This window comes from Cebus imitator, unplaced genomic scaffold, assembly GCF_001604975.1.
Source record: "Cebus imitator isolate Cc_AM_T3 unplaced genomic scaffold, Cebus_imitator-1.0 Scaffold546, whole genome shotgun sequence".
In the NCBI taxonomy this organism is placed as follows: Eukaryota; Metazoa; Chordata; class Mammalia; order Primates; family Cebidae; genus Cebus; species Cebus imitator.
This window is the reverse complement of record NW_016107861.1, coordinates 82,901-96,502: the sequence shown is the minus strand read 5'-3', so window position 1 is coordinate 96,502 and position 13,602 is coordinate 82,901. Positions and strand designations below refer to the sequence as shown.

Genomic DNA, 13,602 nt, shown 5'->3' with positions numbered 1-13,602 from the left:
ACAGTTGGGCCACACGAGTCCTTCCTGTTACTAGAAGGAATGGAAGCAAATGTGTGGAAGGGGTCCGGGTTACTGGAAGAGCATTTCCTAAAGTAGGGGTGGCATGGAAGTGACCCCTATGGGCATCTGTGAGGCCTTCCTTTGATGTCTGTTTTTGAAACCCTGCTTATGAAGTTATTTGTTTACATACAAGAACATTTTTCTTATTCCCCTTCTTTAAGCAGTTATGAACATATAATATCTAATAATTCAATACTCTCCATCGATACAAATAAGAGCTCCAACCCTAAGAAAGGGGTAGGTTCTGGGTTACATCCCCTATACCAAATAATCCTCTAATGATTAGTATTACAATAACATTAAACAGATGTTGAAATTTAAAAAAAATATGGGCTGGTATTCCGACTTTTCATTTGATTTAAAAGGACTGATTTACTGCTGGGAAAACCTCTTTTCAGAAGAAAGCTTGTGTGAGTTTTATTAGTTCCCTTGCAATATGGCCACAAGGAAGATGGGATCATCAGTACTGCCAGTCCATCATGCATAACTTAGGTATGTTTAAACCCAAAAGCACATTTCTCACACGGGTTGTCAGAACTCTACTGTACAGAGTTAAGTGAGCTCTATATTAGAAGCTTTGGAAGGCCACAGCATCCTCATCCCACTCATCCCCAACCCAACTCCGTTTTCCCTGTTGAAAATAGACCTAAACTCAGGTTACAAACCAGAACCAGAAACAAGGCCAACTTCAGAATAAGAAAGATGAAGTGCTATGTTCTCCCTAAGTCAGTGGTTCTTTGACTTGAGCGTGCATAAGAATCACTTGGCAATTTCTTTTTAACCTGTAGGGTTTTGGAGATCTTATCTTAGAGATTCTGGATCTCACGGTTTCTGGGCACTGTCTAAGCCAGTGGTTTTCAAATCTAGTTGCTACTAGAATCTGCTTTTTAAGAAGAGACGCTCAGGTTGCACCTAATTTAATCAGAATATCTGGGGAGTCAGGGCCAGGCTTTGGTGGCTTTTAAAAGCTCCGTGAGTTGTCTTAATATGAAGCTGGAATTATGAGTCCCTGGTATAAGCAAAGAAGCCTCCCATATAGATGTGGCTGAAGGGTCTTTGGAAGTCTTTTGCATGAGGCGGCTAGCCTGACGTGCTTATCTTCAGACAGTTGAGGTATCCTGCCCCAACACATCCAACTGGCCACATTAAAAATTCATGGCTTACAACATGGATAAGGATTAGAATGCTTGAGAAACCCTTGGATTCACAGGCTAAAATCTGTGCAGATGTGCATATGCCCGCCTTTCTAGGGAGACAGTCCTTAGCTTCACTGGATTCACATTATTTTCTTCCCCAACCCCTTGTTTTATTCATTTCCTCATTCGTCCCTTTCTGTCCCCATGCCCTGTTCCCATTCTTGTGGGCAAAGTATGCTAAAGTATATCAGGGACTCATAAAGCATCCCTTTTTGATAAAGTATATCTCTTTGTTTGCATGCTTTTCTTTGCTTTCTGTGGATCAATTTGTAATTCATCTGAATGACGTGTTGCTACTCAGTGCTGCGCTTTTAAGATCTACGTTAATTGGTATGCACACACCTAATCCATTACTCCCACCTGCTGCATCCTGCTTCATGAAGCAGCCCCATTATTCTATGTGCCTGCTCATTTCCAACTCCTCTTGGCCATGAACAGCCAAGGCTGCTCACAGCCGCCTCATGTATGTCCCCTTACAAACCTGCATAAGAACTTCTAGGGAAATATACCTAGAAGAGAAATTGCTGGGTCACAGCGGGAAGCATGTAGTTCTTTTGACTAGGAAGGGCTGGACTGCTCTCTATATACAGAGCCAAATACTTCCATTCCCTTCCTTGGATTCCTGAATGAGCTGAGATCTGCACCCTGCTAAAGTGTAAAGCCATGATGACAGTCGAGGCGGGGCCCTCGACTCTCATTGCTGTTTGCTTTTCTTTTTGCCTTTCTTTTTCCTTCTTCCCGGTTGACCTTCTTTCCCATCCCCTGTGGCTGCTGTATTAAACCTTCAATACCCCCCTCCAGTCTCTTATTCTACCTCAACTTCTTTTTCACAGAGAAAACTGACATCATCTTTAATTTTCTCCCTCCTCTTCTCAATGTGCCAGTGTCAGCCCCATCTCGATTTGTTTTTTCATTCTCGCTCCCTTCCAGGGCTAACCTCCCTAGCTTTTATTCCCTACCTTCCTGTCTTCCAGGGCCCTTGCTGCATCAGCTTTTCCCACTGTTTCTCTACCTCTCTCTTTACTGTTGGCTTATTCTGCGGCCTGTAATCTTAGCCAATTCTTTTGCATCCTGAAAGCAACTTCCCTTCTACTTAAGCTACCTCTCTTTGTTCTTTTTAAAAATGTTATTCAGCCAGATGTGGTGGCTCACACCTATAATCCCAGTACTTTGGGAGGCTGACGCAGATGGATCACGAGGTCAGGAGACCATCCTGAATAACACGGTGAAACCTCATCTCTACTAAAAATACAAAAAGTTAGCCAGGTGTGGTGGTGTGCACCTGTAGTCCCATCTACTTAGGAAGCTGAGGCAGGAGAATCACTTCAACACGGGAGGTGGAGGCAGCAGTGAGCCAAGATCACATGACTGCACTCCAGCCTGGCCACAGAGTGAGACTCCGTCTCAGAAAAAAAAAAAATTATATTTTTCATCTGTCGCCAATTTTTTGAATGCAGTGACATTTCTTCTCACTCAGTCCTCCATGCCCCACAGCCCAGCCGACGGCCTTCTAGTTGCCAAACCTCTGTGCACTTCCCGGCTCCCTCCTTATTTCTCTGTCGCATCTGACACTACTGACAGTCTGCTGCTTCTTGGAGCTGGCTCTCCCCTTGACTTGGCTCTCAGGACATTATTTTCTCCTGGTTCCTCCCATCTTCTTTCTGCTTCTTCTCAGTCTCCATCATGGCCTCCTCTCCCTTTCCCTTTCCTTTCGTCCTTTCCCTTATGGCCCTCCTCTTTCTGCCTTTGCACTGCCACATGTCCTCCTGAGAGCTCATCTACTTCTTAGGCATCCTGAGTGGTCATATGACTCTGAAACCTGGATCTCATTTTAATTCAACAAATAATTCTTGAAAACTTACTATGTGCTAGGATCCAGAGTCCCATGTGACATATGAGAGTTCACTCTTTCTTCCGAGCTCTAGACCTCTACATCTGACAGAGTTTCTGTTTGGTAAAGCTTAAGGATATGTGTATACCTCACAGACTAGCTAAAATAAATGATATACCTCTAAGTAAGTTTCTTCTGAAGGGGTCCAGAACACAGCCCTGTCTGACAAGATGTCAGCAGATAATCCTGCCTGCTCTGATTTTGGCCTGGAGAAGGCACCAAAGGCCTCTGGGGTACAAGATATACACATATTTTCTTTGACTAAGAAGTACAGGACTGCTCTCCAGAACAGCTGGAGTGCCTGCAGTTCTAAGAATATAATTTGACCCATAGGTTTTTTCCCCCTCCTTTGGAACAGTAAGACACGGATGGAGTACAGGCTGATGAGAATGAATGTATGATGTGAGAACTGTAGATCACGTCGATACTGTCAGTAGCAGACCCTGCCCTAAAGTTGCTTACCCGAATAGTACTGGGATGATGAGGCTCACACATGAAGGAGAATTGTGCCAGGCTGGACATAATTAAATGTGAAACTGAATAAACATTATGCTTTTCTTATAAAAGTTAGGCTGGGCAGATTAGGAAGGATAGAGTAGCAGATCTCCTCCAGGCTGGCCTGGCTGAGCCTCGGAGGGCCAGTTGCTCTCTGAGACAGCCTTACCTCTGTTTCAGAATCTGCTTGTTGTCATCGATGGTAACGCTGTCAGCGTGGTCCCTCTTGAAGATTTCAAAGGCCTCCTGGCGTCCTAATGACATTTCCTCTCTCATTCCTGTTTGGAGACACAGGGAAATGGCCTCAGTTACAGCATCAGGATCCTATTAATTTCATTGTCACTTTAGTCAGACCACAAAACCAGCCCTGGCTCCAAGAAGCCCACAGCAGAGAGGCTCTGACCAGACAGGTGGCCCCAGGCTCTTCCAGCTGGCCACCAACCAGCCGAGGAGGCCCTTCCAGCACCACCCGCTGCACCCCGCCAGGACTGTGCCTGCACAGCCATGTGACTTGTTGGGGGTGGGGTTTGGAACATCTGCTCAGAGGAAATGAAAACCAGAGCGCCAAGCCCTGGATTGCCATCGTTCAGTGCCACATTTCTTCCTGTTATGCCCTATTTTGTTATTCTGTTAAATTTCCAGGCATTTAGTTAAAAGAATTATAATCTAAACTGAAAGATGGCATCTAGAAAATTCTGCTTTTAGTCTCTGTTTAACAATTCATTCTTGTTTCCTGTGGTTAGTGAGGGGTCTTGGCTCTTCTTCAGGAGTTGGGTTCTCAATCACAAGACCCATGAGCTGACCATAGCAGGGGTCCCTAGGTCATATCTAACTTCAATATCCTGTATCGCCTTTGCCAATAAAGGCCAACCTTCCCTGCTGGGTCCTGCTACTGGTTCAACTTCTGAAACCCGGGGTCAGTCCAGCCAGGACCAGGCTCTCCTCCTCACCACCTCCTGCAGTGAGGGTCCGTGCAGATGTGTGCCTGGAACCCCTCAGTGAGAGCTGAATTTGCAGCTGGATTTTGGATGCATCTACAGAGCCATTTTTTTTTTTCATGCTTCTGCCCTTGGTTCCTTTGCCTGGGAGGCCTTTTCCCATGTTTTCATCCAGTAGCTCTACCTCCGTGGAGCTTTCGTCAAAGCCTAGGCAGAACACGCTTTCCACCGTGTTCCTTATCAATACACCTAAAACTCACACAGCCCAGTGGACACTGCTACTTCACGTGACAATCCTTTCTGCTGAAATGTAAGTTTCTCAGGCGGTAAAGGTAATAGTTCTTTTTCCTTTTGGTGAATCCTAGTGTCTTGTTCAACATCTGGCATTTAGAAGGTGCTCAAAATACATCTGTTAAACGAATCAGGTTGAGAATGAAGCTAGGTGGTGCTGAGCCTTGCTCTTATTACTGTGGGAACACAGTCCAGGGCTAGTGAGGCTCACTCTGAGGCTGAGGGTTCCACAGAGGCTTTCAAACGGGCCACTTACCACATCTCTTGCCTGGAAAAAACTCTCTGAGTCGCATCACCCATCCTAAGGGTGAGTAACTGGACTAGCCCAGCTGACACCAATTTAACGATTACTGTTGATAAAAATAGCACCGTGAAGAATGTCTAAATGGTGAGGCACACAAAGACACCCCACCCTTTTCCAATCAGAAGCAAATGGGCACGACTCAGCTTTGTCTCCACATCTGCCTTGCACACTCTAGAATTGGGTAGGCCTGGGAATCCGCTTGTGTGAGACGTGGAAAGATGATCCCTGATGCATGAGAGACATTGAGGGGCACATTTCACCAGCAGAGCCCCCCAAGAGCCAGCGAATTCATTCCACACTTCTCCCCTGTCCGGTTCTGCACCCAGTTCTAACAGTGCATGCCTTTTGCTACATAATAAAATTATAACAGACAGTAGAGGACATGAGACTTTGGACTGGAGTTAGGGAAGAGGAAAGCTCCATAGAGACCACACTGGAGCCTGTCTGGAGGATCCCTAAATTGCCTCCCACAGGGGAGCTGATGAGCAGGCTTCTACCAACAGAGAAGGTGTTGGGGAGTGGGGGATGAAAAAGTTGTGGGGGTGGGGAGTGAAACGTTGCTCAAAAAGCTGCAGGGAAGAAGAGTTCACAGGCCCTTCCCTCCCAGGCTCTGCTTTCTTTGCAGAGTTGACAGTGTGAACTGACAGCTGGGTGGATACAGCCATGCCAGAGCCCATGGCAATGTGACAGCAGTCGCTCCTGGGAGAACGTACAAGGCACTGAGCAGCCCACCGGGAATAACTATACTCCCAACAACCAACAACACAAAAGTAAATGACAATGTGAAAACACAAAACAACATGAATCACGCCTTCCCTGAGGTGCACTGGGGCCTGGGCGCGGGGAGCAGAAAGGACGTGGAGAGCACAGAGGGGACAAGCGCAGGCAGTTTGGGATCATTGTGTACAGAGTCTTGAATGTCCTACTGAGAAATCTGGGGCCAGCAGCATAAGATACTTTACATGCATTGCCAACTTTCAGAGACTTAAAATGGAATAAAGTTCACATTATGGGAAAGTTACGCTGGAAGGATTTAATACTTTTGTTGACTTAAAAGGCACTTAGGGGTCCTGCAGTGCCAAGGGCTTATCATCAGGAAGATAACATTGGTTTTCCTTCTATCACCGACAAGGTATTCTGGAGTTGGAGTTCTCTGATTGCGGGGACCACCGGTGAAGGACATTATAATGATGGCTATAGTCTTATCAGCTGGTTTCCTAAGTGTCCACTCAGGGAGGCCAAGGTGAGGTGGCTGAAGCATAGCCAGAAGGCAAAGAGGTTAGGCAAGGCTGGGATGCCTGCAGAGACTTCATGGCCACCACTTGGAGCAAGGCTGAGGTCCACAGAGGGAGGGTCGTGGGAAAGACTCACAGACAGCTCCAGTGTGTGAGCCCAGGTCCCAGCCTGGCCCTACCCTTGTCCATCCCCATTCTGCATGTTTGGAGCCCACATGCAGCTCCTTTGGATTGCACTAATATACTATTTAGCACCCCAATTTGGGATCAGCTGCAAAGTTAATAAATAGCTTTTTATTTATTGAAGAAATCACTTCCTTTTCCCTTTGAGGATGTAGAAACAGGCTCTTTCTCCTATGGCAAGTTCCTGCCTCTCAGCATGCACTGTATGCATTTGAAAGAGAAAGAGCAAAGGAGCAAAAAGAGTGATTAAAAGCTCACCTTGCTAATGAGACAATTATCTGTTTAGTTATTCTCTCAAGAAGTATTTATTTATATTAGTCATTGTGCTAGGCATGTGACAGAGATGTAAAGTTGAACATCAAAGCTTCCATCCTTGTGTTTAAAGAATTCAAAGTCCAGTAAGGGAGAAAGAAAAGTGAACAAATATTTACAGTGGAGGTTGCTGCTTGCTGTAGAGAAGCATGTGTCCAGCGCAGGGGACAGGGAGGGAGGGACGGAGGGAGAGAGGGAGGCAGGAACTCTCTGGGAGAGTGGGAGAAGTCTGAAAGCTGGAGGGAGCAAGTGAACTTCATCTGGAAGGATCCTGAAGGGTGGAGCAGCATTTCCCAGGTGGAGAAGACATGAAAGAAGATCCCAGGTGGAGGGGGCAGAGATGGAGTGCCAATTAAAAAGCCAACTTGATTAATACGGGTGGCTCTGCCATCCAATAGAAATGGTCTCTAGTTGATTAAAAAATGAATTTCTTATATACACTATACCAAGCATAGTATCATGTACTTTCTTACACATTATTTCAGTCAAACTTCTCTATGATCTCTGTTAATTTCATTTTACAGATGAGGAAACTGAGGCGTAGATAAATAAGTGATTATAAAGGGGTGAAAACTACCCAGCTTTTAGAGGCAGTCAGATCGCTCTTAGCTCAGTTTTCCCATGGAAAGTAGGCCTGACAGAGAGGGCAAGGTGGTGGGGCTCAAAATGACCTGGTAATATTAATAGTAGATTTACCCATGAGATCATACTCTTATTAGTGCCTATCTAAAATGTTGGTTTATTTTTACAGTATCACAGAAAAACAGAAACACATATTTTTTTTACCACTTGCATAGTTTACTTCATCTGTTAATATGTTTTATTATTATTTCTAGAATTTATAAGCTCCATGAGGGCAGGTATTTAAATTGTTTTTTTAATTTCAATAGCTTTAGGGGTACAAGTGTTGTTTTGATTACATGGATGAATTGTATAGTGGTGACGTCTAGGATTTTAATGCACCCATCACCTGAATAGTGTACATTGTACCCAATACCCAATAAGTAGTTTTTCACCCCTCATCCCCCTCCCAACCTTCCCTATTCTGAGTCTCCAATATCTATTACACACCATTCTGTACACATTTGCATACCCATAGCTTAGCTCCCACTTATAAGTGAGAATATGTGGTATTTGTTTTTCTGTTCTTGAGTTACTTTACTTAGGATAATGGCCTCCAGCTCGGTCCAAGTTGCTGCATAAGATATTATTTTGTTCTTCTTTGTGGCTGAGTAGTAATCCATGGTATATATATATACACCACATTTTCTTTATCATGGATACTTGAGTTGATTTAGTATCTTTTCGATTGTTGTGCTGTGACAAACATATGCATGCACGTGTATTTTTTACATAATGACTTGTTTTCCTTTGAGGAGATACTCAGCAGTGGGATTGCTGGATGAAGAGGTAGATTTACTGTTAGTTCTTTGAGAAATTTCTGTATAGTTTTCCATAGAAATTGTATTAATTTACAGTCTGACCAGCAGAGTATAAGCATTCCCTTTTCACCACATCTGTGCCGACATCTATCGTTTTTTGACTTTTTATTAATGAGCATTCTGGCTGGGTAAGATGATATTTCCTTGTGGTTTTAATCTGCATTTCCCTGATGATTAATGATGTGGAGTGTTTTTGCATGTTTGTTGGCTATTTTTGCATGTTTTTTTGAGAGCTGTCTGTTCATGTCATTTGCCCACTTTTTAATAGGATGATTTGCTTTTTTCTTGCAGACTGGTTTGAGTTCTTTGCAGATTCTGGATATCGCTCCTTTGTCAGATGCATAGTTTGCAAATATTTTCTTTCATTCTGTATGTTGTCTGTTTTCTCTGTTGATAACTTATTTTTCTGTGCAGAAGCTTTTTAGGCCCCATTTATTTATTTTTGTTTTTGTTGCATTTGCTTTTAGGGTATTAGTCATAAATTCTTTGCCTAGCCCAATGTTCAGAAGAGTTTTCCTATTTTTTTTTCTAGAATTTTTATGGTTTCAAGTCTTGGATATAAGTCTTTAATCCAGCTTGAGTTAATTTTTGTACATGGTGAGAGATACGGATCCAGTTTTATTCTATTACATGTGGTTATCCAATTTTCCAAGCACCATTTATTAAATAGAGTGTCCTTCCCCAGTGTATATTTTTGTCTGCTTTGTCAAAGTTCAGTTGGTTGTTAAGTATTTGCTTTATTTCAGTGTTTTCTATTCTGTTCCATTGGTCTGTGTGTCTGCTTTTATACCAGTATCATGCTGTTTTAGTTATTATATCTTTGTGGTATAATTTGAAATCAGGTAATGTGATTCCTCCAGATTTGTTCTTTCTGCTTAGGATTGCTTTGGCTATTCAGACTCTTTTTTTGATTCCATATAAATTTAGGGTTTTTTTTCTTCGAATTCTGTGAAAAGTGACATTGGTATTTTAATAGGAATTACACTGAATCTGTAGATTATTTTGGGCAGTATGGTCATTTTCACAACATTAATTCTTCTGATTCATGAGCATGGGATGTTTTTCAATTTGTTTATGTCAGTTATGGTATTTTGTAGTTCTTTTTGTAGAGATTTTTCACCTACTTCATTAGCTGTATTTCTAGGTATTTTATATTTTTCGTAGCTATTGTAAAAGGGATTGAGTTCTTGATTTGAGTCTCAGCTTGGTCCTTGTTGGTATAAGCAGTACTACTGGCTTGTGTACATTGATTTTGTAAACTGAGACTTTACTGAGTTCATTTATAAACTCTAGGAATCTTTCAGAGAAGTCTTTAGGATTTTCTAGGCATAAGATCATAACATTGGCAAACAGCGATAGTTTGGCTTCCTCTTTTCCAATTTGGATAAAAGCAAGGATTTTTGTCAATTTTGTTTGCAGCAGTATTTCTAGAATCCAGACAGTACTTGGCACACAGGAGCACTATAGTATATTTGACACACAAAATATCTTTTGAATGAATGAATGAATGAAAAATGCTTTAATGCTTACTGTCTTTCCTTCCGGTATAGCATATTGTGATGCTGTGAAAAAGGAGGCATGTACCCATTGTTCTCTCTCTCTGCCACCATGCTACTGGGCAGTTTCATCTCCTACAAGGTATGATTTTAGAAATTCAACACCATCTTCTTCCCACTACATGTCACCATACTTACTGGTCCACCATTTGACATGAATTCCAACTCCAAGAAGATTTTATAAAAATGCAACTACAGTCCTACCCCACATAAAGACATGTCAATCAGTGGTGAACTGCATGTACAACGGTGGTCCCATATGGTGTCATAGTTGTCGTAATGTCATAGTGCAACACATTTCTCACATGGTTGTGGTGATGCTGGTATAAATAAGCTGGCTGTGATACCAGTTGTATAAAAATATAGCATATACAATTATGTACAGTATATAATACTCAATAATAAATGACTATTTTACTGTTTTATGTATTTACTATACTATACTATACTTTTTTTTTTTTTTTAACAGAGTTTCCCTCTTGTTGCCCAGGTTGTAGTGCCATGATGCAACCTCGGCTCACTGCAACTTCTGCCTCCTGGGTTCAAGAGATTCTCCTGCCTCAGCTGGGATTACAGATGCCCACCAACATGCCTGGGAAATTTTTTGTGTTTTTGGTAGAAATGAGGTTTCACCATGTTGGCCAGGTTGGTCTCAGACCCCTGACCTCAGGTGATCTACCGGCCTTGGCCTCCCAAAATGCTGGGAGTATAGGTGTGAGCCACTGCACCTGACCTATACTATACTTTTTATCATCATTTTAGAGTGTACTTCTTCTACTTATAAAAAATAAGTTAACTGTAAAAAAAGTCTTGGGCAGGTTCTTCAGGAAGCATTCCAGAAGAAGTCATTGTTATCATAGAAGATGACAGGTCCACGTGTGGTACTGCCCCTAAAGACCTTCCAGTGGGACAAGGTGTGGAGGTAGAAGACAGTGACACTGATGGTCCTGACATTGAAGGCCTAGGATAATGTGTGTGTTTGTGTCTTAGTTTTTAACAAAAAAGTCTAAAAGGTTAAAAAAGATTTTTTAATGGGGAAAAGCTATTAGAATAAAGATATAAAGAAAACATATTTTTGTATAGCTATATAACGTGTTTGTGTTTTAAGCTAAGTGTTATTACAGAGTTAAAAAGTTAAAAAATTAAGTTTATAAGATAAAAAACTTACAGTAAGCTAAGGTTAATTTATTATTGAAGAAATATTAGAAAAAATGAATTTAGTGTAGCCTAAGTGTACAGTGTTTATAAAGTCCATAGTAGTGTACCATAATGTCCTAGGCCTTCACACTCACTCACCACTCACTGACTCACCACTCAATGACTGAAGAACTTTCAGTCCTTCAAATTCCAGTTATGGTAACTGCCCTATCCAGGTGTTTTTTTAATGTTTTATACTGCATTACTACTATACCATTTCTATGTATAGACACACAAATGCTTACCATTGTGTTACAATTGCCCGCAGTATTCAGAACGGTAACATGCTGTACAGGCTTGTAGCTGAGGAGCATTAGTCTATCCCATCAAGCCTAGGTGTGTAATAGTCTATACCATCTAGGTTGCTTTATGTATACACTATGATGTTCACAAAATTATGAAATAGCCTAACAATGCATTTCTCAAAATGTATCTCAGTTGTTAAGTGACGCAAGACTGTACTCTTAAAGGTATCATTATTTTAGTGCTAGCAAAGAAAAATTCCACAATTTATTGACAATGCGTTAAGAGGTGCTGCAAAGACATACACTTTATTTTCTTCCAAACTTTGTTTAGTCTGTGACTCAGCTCCGCATCAGAGCTGAGGACCTTGGGAACTTGCCATGTTCATTTCTAGAGCTCATTTCTTAGTTGTTTGCTTTCAGTGAATTTTAATCACAGGTCCCAGCACTGGACCCCTGAAAATATGAACGATTAAGAGAAGCCTGCTGGCTTGCTGAGTTACAGAACCATTTAAAACCTAAAGGAGAGGAATTTCTGAGTCTCCGTCTCCAAAACACAACATTGCAATTTGGGTTGTGAGCTGGATGGAAAATATTTACAAGTCCCAAATGTATAACCTCTCTGAATTTTGATAATGATCAAAGAGCACTTAGGTAGACATGGTAGTCAACAAGTGGCTTTCAAAATCAGCCTCTGGGGGTTGGGTTTCTGAAAACATTAGGCATCCAAATTCTTGTGTACTGGTCCCTTACCCACTTAATGCTCTCTTTGCGTGTGTGTGTGTGTGTGTGTGTGTGTGTGTGTGTGAACCTGAAATTCAGTTCCTTATTTTGCTAATGAATACAATTTGGTACTTTGGGAAGCCCTCCCCACCTCCAGCACAGGGTCCCATGGAAACCAAATGGAAAGAAAAAACATCGGAAGTGGAGAGCTTATGCTATTGCCTTTGGGCCTGCTGTCTGATTTCCTTTAGTCTGGGGTACGTGGGCCAGAGCTTATTTTCCTGGCTGCTCCCAAACAACCTACTGCTGCTTAAGCTATTGCTCAAAAATTGACAAAAGTGAAATGATGGAGAGAGTTGTGTTATTCATGCTGAAAAATGATTTCCTAGTCAGAGCCAAAAATATATTTTCCTTGGGAGATATTCACTCATATGGGGCTTCCGTTCTCTCTGACTAAAGAAGAGAGGGAAGAGAAGACCAGCAGGGGACGATGAACAGTGAGTGGGGGGTGGATTCCAAGGAGACGGGGGTTTGGAACACACTTTTGGGACTAAAAGCAGGAGAAGGTTCAGAGCCGGGTAGGGGGCATGCAGTGGTAAGGCAGGAAGGAAGCTGATGATTCACAGTGGGAATCATATGGAAGGATGATTATACTCTGCGGCTCAATAGTGGAAACTCTTTAAACTGAAGATTAAGGGAATGGCTGTGATGCCACAATAGGATAAATACCTACAATGTTTAGAATCTGGAGGTGCATACAACAATGAGAAGCAATGGGCAGGGATCAAGTGTGTTTTTTGTATGGTGTGGTGTCTGAAATAACCTTCTATCTGAAGTGAAATTTCTTGGTAAGTGTTGACTTGGGTGAAACAGACAAAAATATCCTCACATAAATAATGAGAAGAGCACTCCATCCCTGGAGTTCCATTCCAGCGTGTTCCAAACCCCCATCTCCTTGGAATCCACCCCCCCCCACTGTCCATCATCCTGTTGGTCTTCTCTCCCTTCTGTTCTTTAGCCCGAGAGAACTGAGGTCCCTGAGTATGTGGAGAAGGTAGAATGAACGGGCTGATGGGAGGAAAAGGAAAGAAGGATTTAGAAGAGAGACGAGGCAGAGCTGAGGAAGGGACAATCTATTGAGCTCTAGCATGAAATATAAAGATAAGAGGGATAGGAAGGTCAGAGGGAAGGTCAGCGGGCCCACACTCTTGAGAGTGGTGCTGTATGTCTCCAGGGGCATAGAGAGGAAATAGTGGCTTCAGCCAGAAACTCAGGTGCAGGACAAGCCAGCCAGCAGTTTTGACAATGGAGAGCTGAGGATGCACTGACACTGGACTGAATCCATGCATGGAATGGATGGATGGGGGCTGGGCTAGTGGATCTTATAAGAGTTATGAGCCATCTCCCAGAAAGATTAGATGGGACACTGGAGATAGTGTCTTTACTCCCCTCCACCCTCGATAAGGATGCTTGTGATTTAAGAAGGAGGTGTTTCTGGAAGGTTCATGAAAGACAAGGATGTTGAATACGCAGCCCC

The 13,602-nt window shown here is 42.5% G+C and overlaps 1 protein-coding gene across 4 annotated transcripts in view; it reads right to left on the bottom strand.

Moving 5' to 3' along the window:
• Positions 1–4,150, bottom strand: part of LOC108293752 (kinesin-like protein KIF6) — a 106,681-nt gene extending 102,531 nt beyond the window's left edge. For 3 of the 4 annotated variants that reach the window (XM_017515287.1, XM_017515288.1, XM_037733783.1), the window contains exon 1: positions 3,812–4,134. In XM_017515287.1, the coding sequence (XP_017370776.1) occupies positions 3,812–3,918 (107 nt within the window). In that variant the 5' untranslated portion in view covers positions 3,919–4,134. Of the gene's footprint in view, positions 1–3,811 lie in introns of all 4 variants that reach the window. The other variant, XM_017515289.2, reaches the window with a different exon arrangement.
• Between the last annotated feature and the right edge of the window lie 9,452 nt (positions 4,151–13,602).